Raw genomic sequence first — 15,000 nt, forward strand, 5'->3', positions numbered from 1 at the left:
TCTCCCTCCTCACTCCTCTCTCTTCTCTCCCTCCTCACTCCTCTCTCTTCTCTCCCTCCTCACTCCTCTCTCTTCTCTCCCTCCTCACTCCTCTCTCTTCTCTCCCTCCTCACTCCTCTCTCTTCTCTCCCTCCTCACTCCTCTCTCTTCTCTCCCTCCTCACTCCTCTCTCTTCTCTCCCTCCTCACTCCTCTCTCTTCTCTCCCTCCTCACTCCTCTCTCTTCTCTCCCTCCTCACTCCTCTCTCTTCTCTCCCTCCTCACTCCTCTCTCTTCTCTCCCTCCTCACTCCTCTCTCTTCTCTCCCTCCTCACTCCTCTCTCTTCTCTCCCTCCTCACTCCTCTCTCTTCTCTCCCTCCTCACTCCTCTCTCTTCTCTCCCTCCTCACTCCTCTCTCTTCTCTCCCTCCTCACTCCTCTCTCTTCTCTCCCTCCTCACTCCTCTCTCTTCTCTCCCTCCTCACTCCCTCCTCACTCCTCACTCCCTCCTCACTCCTCACTCCCTCCTCACCCCTCTCACTCCCTCCTCACCCCTCTCCCTCCTCACTCCCTCCTCACCCCTCTCCCTCCTCACTCCCCCCTCACTCCTCTCTCGCCCCCCCCCCTCTCCAGTAGTAGATCGAGAGAGAAAGAGTGAGAATGTATACATAGTCTTTAGCTCGTGCCCCCATACAGTCGCAGGGTGTTGACGCGTGAGCGCCTCCCAAAGGGGAGGCGGTTGGTTAGCCCAACCTCTCTAGCCGAGAGCTAGTCCTAAAAAGAGGATTAGAAACAGCTTGTCTCCTTGTTTTATACTCGTTTCCAGAGTGTCTTTTGCGCATGTGTATTTCCTTAGAAAGCGGAAGTGACGTCGTCCATGTGTGTGTTCGTGTTCGCGTGTGAGTACATGTGTATATGTAAGCGTGTGTGTATATATACATGAATGTGAGTGTATGTATGTGGACGTGGGCGCGTATGTTTGTGTGCGCGTATGTATATGACAGCTTGAAATATGAATGTGTGTTTTGTGTGAGACTTGAAAAAGGCTCGTACAGAACCATGGTCTACTCCTACTTTAACATTCAAGCTCTTACTAAATAGCTGTTAATTTTAGCATTACAATGAGTATTTCTGTACATTTCTGGAACAACCTTCACCAACTCCTAATTTATGCAAAGCCCACCAGAAAACATTTTTGTCACTTTTTCAAAAGCTTTTTCCAAGTCCACAATTTGAAAATAATAGAAACGTTGGGTGTGCTTCGAAGTGTTTAAAAATTGTGAAATTACTAAAACTTATTTGAATTAATGGCAGTTTACTTGCATCCCCTTCTACCCAATAAAAGTCGAGTACATGAAGTCTTGTGATGGGCTTGTAATAAATGGATAGACTTCTTCATTCAATAATGTAAGAAATCATTAAAAGCAAATAAGTGGACGGCGAAGAATAAGCCGTAATTATTGTCATTTCAAACTTAATATACCCAGATTCAATTGGCTTCTTGAACTCTTGTCTGATCATGTCTAACAAAGTTATTTTCCTTTCAGTTTGACAGTAGGTGGAATCTGATTCAATCTATATTTAATAATTTCATTTCATGGTGACATTTGAAATGTTTCTCTAATTATCTCTGAAAGGTATACATCTTTTTCATTTGACTAATGAAACAGACATTAAATGGCTTCTGTTCCAAGTTAATTCTTGATCAATGAAGATTCTCATAAGTGGATGCTGAGAACCACAATTCTTGGCTTTATAGAAAATGTTTAATCGCATTTTAATTTTACTATCTTAATTAGTATCTCCTATCTGCACATGCATAACTCCTCTTCCTCCCTCTCTGATACATACTCTCTCCAACCTTAACTCTTGCTGACCTGAATATGATTTTGCACACATTTTCCCTATTTCATCTTTCTCTTCCTCTCTGTTTCTCTCTTGCACATGTGCTCTTACCTTCTCTTCCACTTGTCTGCACATGCTCTTGTCGTCCCCCTCTCCTTTGTGCACACTTTTGCACTTCCATGCCTACTCTTTCTTTCTATTCACAAGAATGATAGCGAGCAAGATCATGGGAAGGTAGAGATTAATTATGATTAAATTGCAAAAGATTTTAGATTTTTAAAAATATTTTTTGTTGATTCAGTCCATTTTCTTTTATTTTTACATTTTGTTAAAATGTCTTTGTATAAAGTTTAATTCGGTTATCATTTTTCATAGAAAACAATGTTTTTTTGTTTTTTTGTTTTCATTACAGATTGTTTTTTTAAGATCTGCCCCAACAATCGATATTCTGCCCAAAAGCAGTTCTGGAAGGCAGCACGTCATGGTGGCAACTCTACTGATGCTGTACTCTTAAATAAACTCCTTGTAAGTGCATTATCTGCTTTTTCATTACATTTGTCTTATTTTTAAGTTGAAGTTAATTTTAGCGCAACAAAATTATGCTTACCATGACAACTCGCAAAGTAACAGACAATGATTGGGTTTGATGCATCACTGATTACCATCAAATTTAGTAATTAATCATTACTAGTAGGATCCTGTTAAAATTCTATGTTTGATAACCAGAAAAAAATGTCAGCAGCTAAATATTAAAAAAACCCAAATGTTTTAACCTTTATAATTTTAGGAATCTTTTGCTGTTACTAATCAGCAGAGCATTGCCTCCATATCACACTTTCTGTCCTCTATAACTAGTATTCGAATGCTGCATCATCCATGTTCAACCTTGACCGATAGACCTACTATTACTATAACTAGTGTTATCACTGTCAACCAGAGAGGAGTCTATCCGGCATGTATATGCAGTGTGATAATGCATTGAATGTTGATGACATGCATTGCAATAAGAAAATGCTATTATTGATGTGTCATGTGAGTTTTAAAAACAGGTTTAAATCTGAAGACCTCAAAGAAAGATTAAATCTGAACAGTATAAGGATATGTAACCAGAATAAACTTGGATGATATGCCTATATTGAAAAAAAATAAATGAGAGTACTGTGTTTAGTAGATGTAGAACAGTTGAGGTAGCAATGAACGGAAAAGGCCAGGAAAAACATGGGAGTGGTAAGGATGAACTTGAGAAAGAGGGATAAGAATTCGGACAGATACGTAAAGCCTGAAAGGGTAGACCTCCTGAGACTGAACAGAACTATGCAAACACTTTACAAATATGTTAACAACAGAAGCTGCAAAGATATACAATAAGTAAAACAAAGAAACAGTTTGAAATAAAATAATTGAAAGTTTCCATCATTTGAAATTCTTTTACATGTTGAATGTGCCTTGTGTACTGACTGGTCATTAGAGGTTAGTACTACTTCTAATTACTACAACTCCAGTTTCTTTGAGAAATAATCCAATGAATAATTCTGGCATCTTCTAAAGAAAAAATTATATTCACTAATTGGATGAACGTGATTAAAGATAAAAAGGAATTTTAAACATAAGCTGCACAGCATGTTTACAATTACATGCTGGGTTGCATGTTTTTTGCAGTGCATATGAATTCCAGACATTGCAGGTGATAAATGTTTGGCCAAAGGCACAGAAAACAAACCCTCTCTGGTTGAAGTCTGACCACCCAAGGGATATTTCCTTTGTTTGAAGTAAAATGAATATCTCATGCGGGGGAACTGACCTATTTAAGAACAGTAATGTCCAAGATTATCTGCAGATAAACCGTTATGAATAGACTGTCTGGATGTTATCTCTAGTGGATATCTTGAGTAGTTAACTTCTGGGTGGTCGCATAGTGACCACTAATAAAGGGCAGAATTAGTCAGGGTGAAAAGATTTCAGGTGTCGGCCTTCCAAAGGAAGATGAGTAGAAATTGGACATTTTGAAGTGCTCCTTGGAAACTGAGGGTGTGTTGTGTCAGGGTGAACTGGTATTTTTTCAGTTGATCAGGATAGAAAACACTCATTTTTGCAAGTATGGTGTTTGACTTAGGAAAACGAGTATCACTTGTAATCTCCAAAGAAATAAAAAATCTATTACTGGATTTGTGATGTTTGTTGGGAGGAAGAATTTTTTTTATTGCAGTGCTGATTGGATCGAACAACTTTGGATGGACTCAATAAGTGGAACAATCACAGCCTGTAGTGACTGCGCAGTGGCATTTTCATTTTTTTTTTTTTTTTACAGTGATCACCACTTATCAAGGCTCGGAAGCCACTCAGGGATAAGGGTTATTGCAAGTACATTACGTTAGTGTGGAGATTTGATGACGTGTTTAATTAAGGGGGCGGTTCATTAAGAATTTGTTAACATTTGACTTGAAGAGATCCAAGTTGTAGTCCGGAGGGAAGCAGGCAGACGGAACAGAGTTCCACAGGCGTGCAGTTCTAAGAAAGAAGCTTTGTTCATGGAATCCGCGTTTTGATTTAGGCACAGATATAGAGTGGGGGAAATTTTTCACAGTGGATTCAGCTAGACGGGTGTTTTTCGTGAAAGATTGGCGAGGGGGGACCAGAGATTGGAGTTCAGACGAGCACCTGCCATGGAAATAACGATAAAACAAGGATAGGCTCGCAACGACTCTTCTGTGGGAGAGAGGTTGCAGGGTAGAGAAAAGGGCATCCCCCACTAAGCCACGAAGTCTATTTTGTACTCTGTCAAGGCAGGATAGGCTGTTTTTAGCAGCTCCTGCCCAGATATGGCAACAGTATTCCATCCTTGGACGTACTTGGCTTTTATATAGATAGAGAATTGCATCAGTAGTGAGATATCTTCTGGAGCGGTAGAAGGATCCCACCATCTTTCCAGCGACCTTGGCAACAAACTTGATGTACGTGTTCCATTTCAGATCAGGAGTAAAGGTCAAACCCAGAAGCTTGTCAAAACACGGGGCCTCACCCAGACAAGAGCCATCCATCACGATTGATGCCAGCTGGGGATCAGAGCGTTGATGATGTAAGGATAGGAGTTTGGTTTTGGATGCATTAAAGGTAACCAGCCACATCTTCCCCCACTGAACCACGCGCTCGAGATTAGAGGAGAGAGAATCAGAGAGAACTTTGTCATTTACAGCCTTTGATGTGTTGCCATAGATGGTCGTGTCATCAGCATAGATGTCAACGAATGATTTAAGTATGTGTTTAAGGAGGTCATTGATGTAGATCAGGAAGAGAGTTGGGCCCAGGATTGACCCCTGAGGGACTCCAGCATTTATATTGCAGGCCTCCGATTTTTGTCCATCTACCACTACTCTTATGAGCCTATCGGAGAGAAATGATTTAATGATTGAGAAAACATTTCCAGTTATACCGTAGCTGGAAATCTTGTGAAGTAGACCCTTATGCCATACCTTGTCGAAGGCCTTTGATATGTCGAGCAATTGCCCTAGAAAGGAAGCCTTTGTCAAGAGATTCACTAATCCTGTGGGATATAACCGTCAGCACATCTGCGGTAGATCTTGCAGAGCGGAAACCATATTGTGTGTCACTAAGAAGGTTATTCCTGCTGAGGTGGTTGACTATTTCTCTATTTAATATGGATTCCAGCAACTTACTCATAACACACAGGAGACTTATTGGTCTGTACTGAGAGGGAGATGACTTATCACCTGAATTCTTAAATACAGGGCAAACTGATGAGGTCTTCCAGGGAGTCGGAAAGCACTTCTCCTTAAGGCAGCGCTTAAATAGTTTTGTAAGTATGGGAGCAAGTTCTGGTTGAAGCTTTTTTAACACTATAATTAGGATGCCATCAGGGCCAGTTGCTTTACTGGAATCTAGGTTCTTTATTAGCTTGGCGACCTCATGCACGGATATTTGTATGTTACTTAGCTTGTTCTGTGTTATAGGAGGAAATATGGGGAGTTGATGGCCTTTGTCGCATAGGGTAGAATTAGCTGCAAAGTTCTTTGCAAATAGTTTGGCCTTGTCTGACGCTGACGAGATGACCTCTGGTCCATTGATAATGCTTGGGATAGAACGCACATTTCTGTTCAGGATCCTATTTGTTATTTGCCAAAACTGGTGGGATCCAAGCCGCTGATCAGCTACCTTGGATTTAACAGACTGAGCATATAGCTCTCTTGCATTTTTTATTACTCTTTTACAGTGGTTGCTGGGAGACCTGAAAGCAGTTTTAGTCTCAGTGCATCTATTACGTTGGTAAGCTATGGAAAAAGTGATTTCTGTGCGCGATAGCAGCAGCACATTCTGGAGAGAACCATGGCTGGCTGTTAGGTTTTTGTTGGAATTTTTTAGATGGTATGAATTGGTCTAACCCTACAGTTAACCATTCGGTCAGATCTGATACTATAGAGGACACTTCCTTTTTAAACATGGAGTGCAGAGGTAAATCAGATATGAATGTACGGAAGCTATCCCAGTCAGCCATAGAGTATCGTATACAGTACGGTGGAGGGGTACGTCTGGGGCTTCTTACATTTCGTTTTTATCTTAACTGATACGACGGAGTGGTCGGAGGATCCTAGAGGAGAATGAACAGAACATGAAGATAGCTCAGGGGAAGTTGAGAGAAAAAGGTCTAAGAGGCTTGCATATTGACCGGGTGTATCGGGCACACGGGTGGGTTCGCGAACAATCTGAGTGAGGTCATAAGCAATGGCAAAATCATGACAAAACCTCCCCTCATCATCTGTCTTATTTGAATGGGTCAGCCATTCCACGTTATGGACGTTGAAGTCACCACAGATGTGGATGTTAGCCGAGGGATGTGAAGACAGTATGTGGTCTATTTTCTCAGATATGCTCTTAAAGATAGTAACTCCGCTGTTGTGGGGCCTATAGAGGGCAAATATAAATGCAGTGGTGTTAGCAAGTGCAACCCTGAAGCACATATAGGGTAAATTAGGATCTTCTCTAGAGATATCCCTGCCACACGGGAAGCCATCCTTAATGTAGGCACATATTCCATGCCCATGGCGATCTTGGGTGTCAGATTTAGCTGTTAAATTAGAGTATCCGTTAATTATGAACTCATCTAGGGAAGTGGTCGGCCCTATTCCAGTTTCACTTAGAAATATGTCCGGTTTCGTCTCCTGTAATTGGGTTTCAACCTCTGGAAGGTTGGAACGTAGACCCCTGATGTTGGAGAAGGAGACCTGGTAGTAGGGGTCTACGTTGGAAGATGGGGTTCTAGGTTTAATCGAGTTTTTATTCTGGCGATATTTCATGTTGAGGTTTTGGGATTTGTGGAATAGGTCGGCATACTTGGTTAGAGCAGTACAGAGAGGGAAAGTAAGAGAGAAAAAGACAGGAAAATTTTTTTTGTAGCACACGAAAAGGTAAAGCTGTAACAATTACCCACTTGTATGGCATCGAGAGGCCCCACCAGAGACTACTGCATGGTCCAGATCCACTCACCAAATGGCAATACAGCAGTCCCAGTACTTTGCGCCTGCTGACAGGACAGCCTCCTTAGTGGTTAATCCAAGGTTCGGGTCCCTGACTATTAGGCGGATAACGTCGGCCCAGACAAAACGTTTACCTCCAGCACCCTTACTAGTGACATGGCCACAAGGACAGACAGAGACAGAAAAATTTCCGACATCTCAGACTACTGGTCACCAAGTACTACCAACCTTTAAGCAGCTTTTTCTTCACCCTTTGTCAGAAAAATCACTCATTGAATGAGGACTGAATGACAAAATAGGAGAAGCGATAGTTACTGGAGCTGCCGATAACACATCCACTGTATTATCTCCTCTCCATTTTAAAAAAAATAAAAAATTAAAAAAATAACGGGGGGGAGGAGGGGAATGGGGACACGTGACATATTTATATCTAAGTAGTAAGTCCGGTGCTAAGTTCAGGACACTTTTGATGATAATCTCCCCTCCCATATTAATGGGTTGAAGTTTGTCGTTATCTATCGAGTTTGAATCATTAGTTTCACATTATAATTAATTAAAATCCAATAATTAACTATTATCAATTTGTAAAGTCGGCTTAATATTAATTTACATTCGAGTTTAGATAATTATTCAAGGTTTTACTTTAGGAGGTTCGTTTTCATGAGTAACTGTTTCTTTGCACTGTATTATATTTCGAATGTACTTGAACATAAGGCTAACTATATTAGATGGTTTTATTTGCCAGCAAGAAGCAAGCATTTTCAATACAGGCAAGCTTGCAATAATAGTATATATTAAGTATACTACTTAAATAAAGTTCATAGAATGAATATATACTATCATCTTTGTTGACATATTTTATTATTGTTACTTTCTTTACAATTACATTTTTGATTTACTATCATGCCTGGTGCTACCAGATCAGGCTGTCTGAAGATATTGGCTTTCTGAGACAAAATGCACCTAACATTGATGCTTTTTTTTCTACTTTCTTTTGCAAAACTTAATTATATTCTATAAAAACAACCCACCTTTTCCCTCTTTTCCTTCTTCCCATTTCCCCTTTCTCTTTCTATCTACCCCACTTCCTGACTGGTTTCCTAATTTAAAATGTACCAAGTATTAATACTGAACCTCTTTTTCCCTCTCCCATTGCAAAACTCATGTTCTGCAGGGCAGAGAATAAAAAACGATGAAATCCACTATAAAACAACCAACACAAACTAGTGATTGAAGATACAAAGAGCTTGAAGAATTAAAAAATCTTCTTAGAAAATAACTGGATGAAAGATGAATACTATTTCCAAAATAACTGGATTCGGCATCAAATAACCTGAAAAGCTATGCTATAAAACAACCAAACCAAAATCATTACTACCATGCATTGACTGGTTTGGTTTTATGACAAATCAACTTTTTTTTTTTTCTTTGGTTATTTAATGCTGAATTCCGTAATTTGGATTTTTTTTTTTTTTTTTTTTTTTGTCGTGGGTTTAACTTATTTAGTAAATCAAGTCAACCTTTTTGGATCATTAGGTCATATGTTTTTGTTTTGATAAAGTTGGATTGAGTTAAAGTTATATTCTTTTGTATAAATTTACTTTTTTCAGAAATGTTAATATTTTGTTAAAATTTATTTTTTTTAAAATAGTTGTTTCATATAGTTGACTTTGTAATAATTTTGCTGGATATGCGTGAGTTCGCCACAATCCAAAATAAAATGTTTTAGCAGGAAAGAGGTGAATTATGTGCATGTATCCTATGTGAATGTAGAACAAAACTACTTCATCTCTGTGCAATTTTCTGACATCTGATAACCATTCTTCTATTGTAGGTTTGATTTTGAAAAGTTTATTTTGACAGTCATTCCATTGTTCTTGCCATTTGTTCATAATGAAATTATTAGTTGTTTGTAGTCAGTGTGGAATTTTTATATTGCTTTTTAGTTTTAATGCATGGGGATCCAGCAGAACTTGATATTTTTGTTTTGTGAAAGAGTATGTATTTTTTGTAATAGGTTGAGTAGCGGATTAATTTAAGTTTTCGTTTTTAAGGATTTGAGTATTGATAGAAAGTCTGAAAAAATTATAAATTTGTTGTGGGTGAGGTCAGTAATGAGGTCTAGAGCCAGGTCTATAGCTGTGGCTTCAACATTAAAAATTGATACATAGTCTAGTAGTCGCTTCTGTAAGGCAATGTGGTACTCTTATATAATCTGACCCGAATTCTCGTGAATTCCTGTCAAGCATGGATCGGGTGAGACCGGCAATCATCAGTGTCAGCTGAGCGCTGTTCAAATGTTGAAACACTAACTCGACTTTTTATTTCATTTATTTTTTTCTGTTATGTTTTTAGTAATTTTTAAGGTGATATTAAGGGGGCGGGGGTGACTTTTGTATTTTTTGATTAGTTAGTTATTTATTTTTTTAAATTGAATTTTTTGGAGTTTGATTAGCCAAATGAAAAAGCGCTATCTAAATGGAAGCAGACGACATTCGAACTGGAAGAAAGCGACTAAACCAACAAAAAAAAAAAAAAAAAATAGAAAAGCTGACAAATATATTTCCAAACTCGCTAAACAGAAAAATGACAGGCAAGAAAATAAATCTATACATGTTAGAAAAAGAAATGAAAACATCGATGCAGACAAATCTCATTGTCAGAAGAAATTGCTGTCCCAAAAAAAATGAGGTGCAACATCAACAATTGTAAACACAAATGTTTACTTAAAAGATCGTGTGTAAAGGATGGTTTCTCCTGGAGATGTACAAATGGACAGTGCCACCAAAAGAACTTGACTCGACAACAGGTCTTGAAAAAAAAAATACGGTTACAAAAAAAAGAAAACAAAAAACTTGTACTTATACCTGACAATTATACTGTTAAAAAATCTTTTCTTGGAGAAAAAAAAAAAACTTTCTGTTAAAAAATTTGCAAAAAAAAAAAAAATAAAATAAAATACTAAAATGAAATAAACAGATTTTCATTTTTCAAGGTAGGTTTTTTTTTTTGTTACTTTTGATTATTTACATTTTTTCCAGTTTTTTTTTTTTTTTTTTTTTTTTAGTCTGCGCCCGTTACGACGCTCGGCTGACACCGATAATTGCCAGTCTCGTCCGATCCATGCTTGACGGGAATTCATAAGAATTCGGGTCAAATTATGCAAGAGTACTGGCAATGTTATTCGATACTACTCTGCATTCAGTTCTGTTCTTGTCTTTGGAACCATCTGTGTAGATATGCTGATAGTTTGGGTATTTTTCCTGAATGTTAAGGAGTTTTTCTTAATAGGTTAGTGAATGAGTTTGATATTTTTGGGAGCTTGTTTAGTCCAAGCATAATTTCAGGCTGTTTTCATAGCCAGGGTGAAAGGCTTAGTTGGTTGATATCATGGATGTTGGTGATTGTGATACTTGTCTTTCATTAGTGGTTACATATGGAGGCCAAAAGGTTTTATAGCTTTTACTTTTTGGTTAAATAGGTTTTGGCAATATGGATTGAAGGTACAGTTCTGGGCTGAGTTTTAGATGTGATTTTTACCTACCATAGAGAGGTAATCTAGTGGGTTTGCAATATAGTCGTAGGCAGGATTGTCTACAAGAGAGAATTTTGGTCAAGTATTGTAAGACTAGTTTGTTGTGTTGAATTGATAATGGAGGTTCATTGGCTTCTGCATAGACTATTGATGTGGGAAGTTCGGAAGGTTCCCAATACATGGCTGAGACCCTGATGTTGAACAGTCTCTAATGTCTCTATGTATGACTTTCTAGTGGCACTGTAAATAAAGCTGTCATAATCTAGTTTTTATTGCACTAGTGATCTATATAATTTCAATAGGGGTTGTCTGTCCACTCCCCAATCTGTGTGGGCAATGACTTGCATTAGCTGGAGAGTTTTGTTATATTTATTTTTTTAGGTGTTTGATGTGAGGGATGAATGTAAGTCATTAGCCCTAAGAATTCCTGCTCATCTACAACAGGAATCTGGATATCATCTAGTTATAAAAGAGGATCTGAGTGCAGTTTTCTAAGTTGACAAAAATGCATGCATTTTGTTTTGTTTTAGTGGAAAATTTGAATCCATTCTCAGTTGTCCATTTTTTTTATTTTGTCAGTGCTTTGTTGACGTTGACACTCAGTTATGCATTCCTCAGCTATTGAGATGATAGTCTCTGTAAAGTAAGTGATCAGGTCTTTCTCCTGTTTTCCAGGTAGGAGTTAGTGTTTGCTTAATAATTTGAATTTATTCCAGTTAGCTTTTTTAAGGTTCCACCAAGGAATTTTTTAGGTTATTTCAGGACCAAAGTTATTGGAAAGTGGTCACTTCTGCAGGTGTGTCCTCATGCACTGTCCAGTTGTAATCCATAAAGATACTAGGATCACTTATAGAGAGGTCAATTACTGAGTACGAGTTTGTAGCAGTGAATAAAGGATTTTGGGGGTTTGTTTACTATATATGCATAGGTTGTTGTTGATAATGTTTTCTATAATGATTCCTTTTCTGTCTGTCTGAGCATCTTCAACTAGCATGACTGTTAAAGTCGCCTAATAATAAGAAAGGGCGAGGGAGTTAATTTTTTCTGTTTCATCTATAGGATCGTTTGGAGGTAGATAGATGGAGCAAATTCTGACCGTTCTATGTAGGGTGGTTGTGATGGCAATTGCCTATAAATTAGTTTGTAGATTTATAGGCTTTGTGCTGTGTTTTTGTTAATGAGAATGGATGTTCCTCCAGAAGCTCTATTGGGTTATTTGTTGTGTGGTTGTATTCAGTGAAGCTATGGAGATTGATATTTTTAGATGGTTTTAAAAAAGGTTTCTTGGAGGCATATTGTAGGGCAGAGATTGGATATTGGAACTAATTCATTCCAATTGGTTTTTATACCTCTGCAATTCCATTGGATTATTTTGTTGGCCATAGTTTAATTTTATGTATTTGATTTTCTTTTGTTTTATTGAGAATAGGGGCGGTTGTTTCCTAATATTTGATTATAGGGGATTTGAGGTTCTGTCATCTATTTCCATTTTTTCCAAGGTTTTAAATTTATTCTGGTCTGTAGTTCTTGTTTTTCATTTATTTTCTGGTTGTTTGGTGAGATTTTTCATTTATTTTCTGGTTGTTTGGTGAGATTCAATTTTCCCCCCTTTCCAGGGTGTACTAGGCGTTTGTCTATTTGGTTTTGGGATGTTGTTAGTTTCCATTTGTTTTTTACTTGAAAGTTGTGTTCGGTTTTTGAGGTTTGGTCAGATTTTACTTTCAGCTGTTTGAAAGTCATTTTCAAATACAGCTTCAGTTGATGGTAGTTGCCATAAGGTGGCCCTCAATGCCAACTAGTTCTTGAAGTGTCTTTATTAGGGTAGTGATTCCTTTTAGTTCTAGGTTTTCTGTTGCTTTTGGTTGGTTTTTGGTTGCACCCACGTACAATCTAATCGGTTCTGTCATGGAGGCTAATTTAATGATTTCTGGCTTTGGTAAAGTTTGTATTTTTGTATATTTTAATTCATTTATTCTTTTTTCTTTGATCCAGTTTTGTAGTAGCCAAATTTTTGGCAGTTTAGGCAGCGAAGTCGTCTGGATATATGGTTTCTACTTTAGTGTTAATATATCCAATTTTGATTTCAGTTACTGGGGTGAGAGTATTGAAGGTTGATATGTCTGTGTTTATGTTAATTGTTTGTTTGTCTCTTTTTATTGTAATTCTTTTGGTGCTAATAACTTTGGTGTTTTAGGTTTGTTTTTATTTCTTTTAGGTAGCAGTTTAATTCTGGACATTTGATGACTCCTTTTGTAGTGTTGAGGGTTTTGTGAGGGTAGGTTTTGATGTTTATGTCATGGAACATTGTCCATGTTAAAATTTTTTCCACACTATTTTTAGTAGATACTTGTACAAGTAAGGTTCCACTTTTTTTTCAAAATTTTATTTGCTTTGTGTTAAGGTTTTTGTTTAAAAAATTTTCGATTGGGACTGGAGATATTTTGTGTATTATCTTGTGATTCTAAGATTGTATTTTCATCGCTTTCTGTATTTGAATCTGGATGGGGTCTTTTTTTTTTTTTTTTTTTTTTTTTTTCATCATCCTTGCTCCCCACTCTCCTTGGAGCAGTATATTGAGAGATGGTTTGGAGGGAGGGACCCATTTACTTAAGCATCTCATGGATACAAAGATGATATACTCAGTGAGTATAGTTGCTTGTGATGGTTTCCTTATTTCCTTGACCCCAGCGAAGTATAATAAAGGGATTTGTTGTCAGTAGATTCTGGTTTCATTATCTGATTGGCCCTTACTATCGTTTTCTAATATCAGTGTTTTTTTTATGTGTTTGTGATTTATTTGTATTTTTCTTTTTGTGAGGGTTTACTGTTATTAGGGCTTGTCATGACTAGATAATTGATCAGTTAGGTCTCTGACTGTCTGTCTAGCCGAAATAAGGGCCAAAATTGCAAACTGACGGCCACTTGGATTTGGGTTATGAGGTGCTCAACTATCAGGATCCCTTTCTAGAGAATTACAGGTTGTCACCTACGGCCATCAGGTGGCCCCATTGACAGACTTTTACGCTTTGCAGGGGACAGTCTGTGTATTCTGGAGCGTCACCGATAGAGCTTTTAAATGTGTGACGTTTTTGTTTCAAGTGTTGCATCCAATCATTTTGCAGAAAGGTTTTATTCTTCATATTCTTTGTATCTTTGTAGTGTTTGGTTTGCTTGTTTTCTAGTGGACTAGCAAGGCTACCCGGCAAAGACAATGAGAAAAATTTTGAACATGCCTGTTATTCTTGAGATAGAGGAATTTTTGATGTCTGTAACATTTGCTATCTTGAGCAAAGGAATATTTTACCTACCCTAGGACGGGTGTTACACAGCATATGTATAGAATAATTGTACTTTCATTGGACAGGAAATTTACAGCACGTATGTGGAAAACAACTTCCTTACCTAGGGCAGGTTATGTACAACACATATTTAAAATTATTTAAATAAGCTTATGTTGTGCTAAATTTTCGGTATGTCACAGATGAGTTTGTTTTTACATCAGAATGCTATTGTGAAGAAGCACCGGAGATTTTATATAAATGTTATACTACTCGAATATATTACATAATTTTTGATTTTGATAACTTATGTATGCCACAGATAAGAATTTCTTTGTTTTTCATATGGGTACTTCACTGTATAAGTACCTTATTTCCTGGGTAGGATACTGTTGAAGTACCATTTTTTTCTAATTTAAAAATGAAAGAACTCAATACTTAAGTAATTTTCTGTTGTGCTAAATTTTCTGTGCGTCTAGAGTAAGAATTTGTTTATTTCATCTATTGCTATAGTGAAGAAACACCTCATTTCTCATTTAAAAGTCATGCTATTCAATTATATAACGTGATTTTCGGTTTTAATGAATTTTATGCACGTCACAGGTAGGATTTGATTTGTTTTTCATATGAGTACTATACTACACAAGTACCTTATTTCTTGGGTAGGATAATGTACAATTACCTTATTTTAATATATAGATGAAACTACTCGATGATTTTACATAATTTTCTGTTGTGCAAACTTTTCCGTATGTCAGGTGAGAGTTTGTTTGTTTTTATAATAGAGTGCTATGTTAAAGAAGCACTTTATTTCTTATATAAATGTCATCCTACTCGAATATATTTTATAATTTTCTGTTTGGATGACTTTTATG

General features: G+C 37.3%; 1 protein-coding gene across 14 annotated transcripts in view; it reads left to right on the forward strand.

The window, feature by feature from the left end:
- The window catches only part of LOC145249624 (inositol 1,4,5-trisphosphate-gated calcium channel ITPR1-like), a 385,709-nt gene that overhangs the window by 101,537 nt on the left and 269,172 nt on the right, over positions 1–15,000 (forward strand). For all 14 annotated transcript variants that reach the window (XM_080111355.1, XM_080111359.1, XM_080111358.1 and 11 more), the window contains exon 4: positions 2,236–2,348. In XM_080111355.1, coding sequence (XP_079967481.1) covers positions 2,236–2,348 — 113 coding nt within the window. The remainder of the gene's footprint in view (positions 1–2,235; positions 2,349–15,000) is intronic.

The sequence above is a fragment of the Euprymna scolopes genome, chromosome 28 (assembly GCF_053919585.1).
Source record: "Euprymna scolopes isolate OS-2025 chromosome 28, ASM5391958v1, whole genome shotgun sequence".
In the NCBI taxonomy this organism is placed as follows: domain Eukaryota; kingdom Metazoa; phylum Mollusca; class Cephalopoda; order Sepiida; family Sepiolidae; genus Euprymna; species Euprymna scolopes.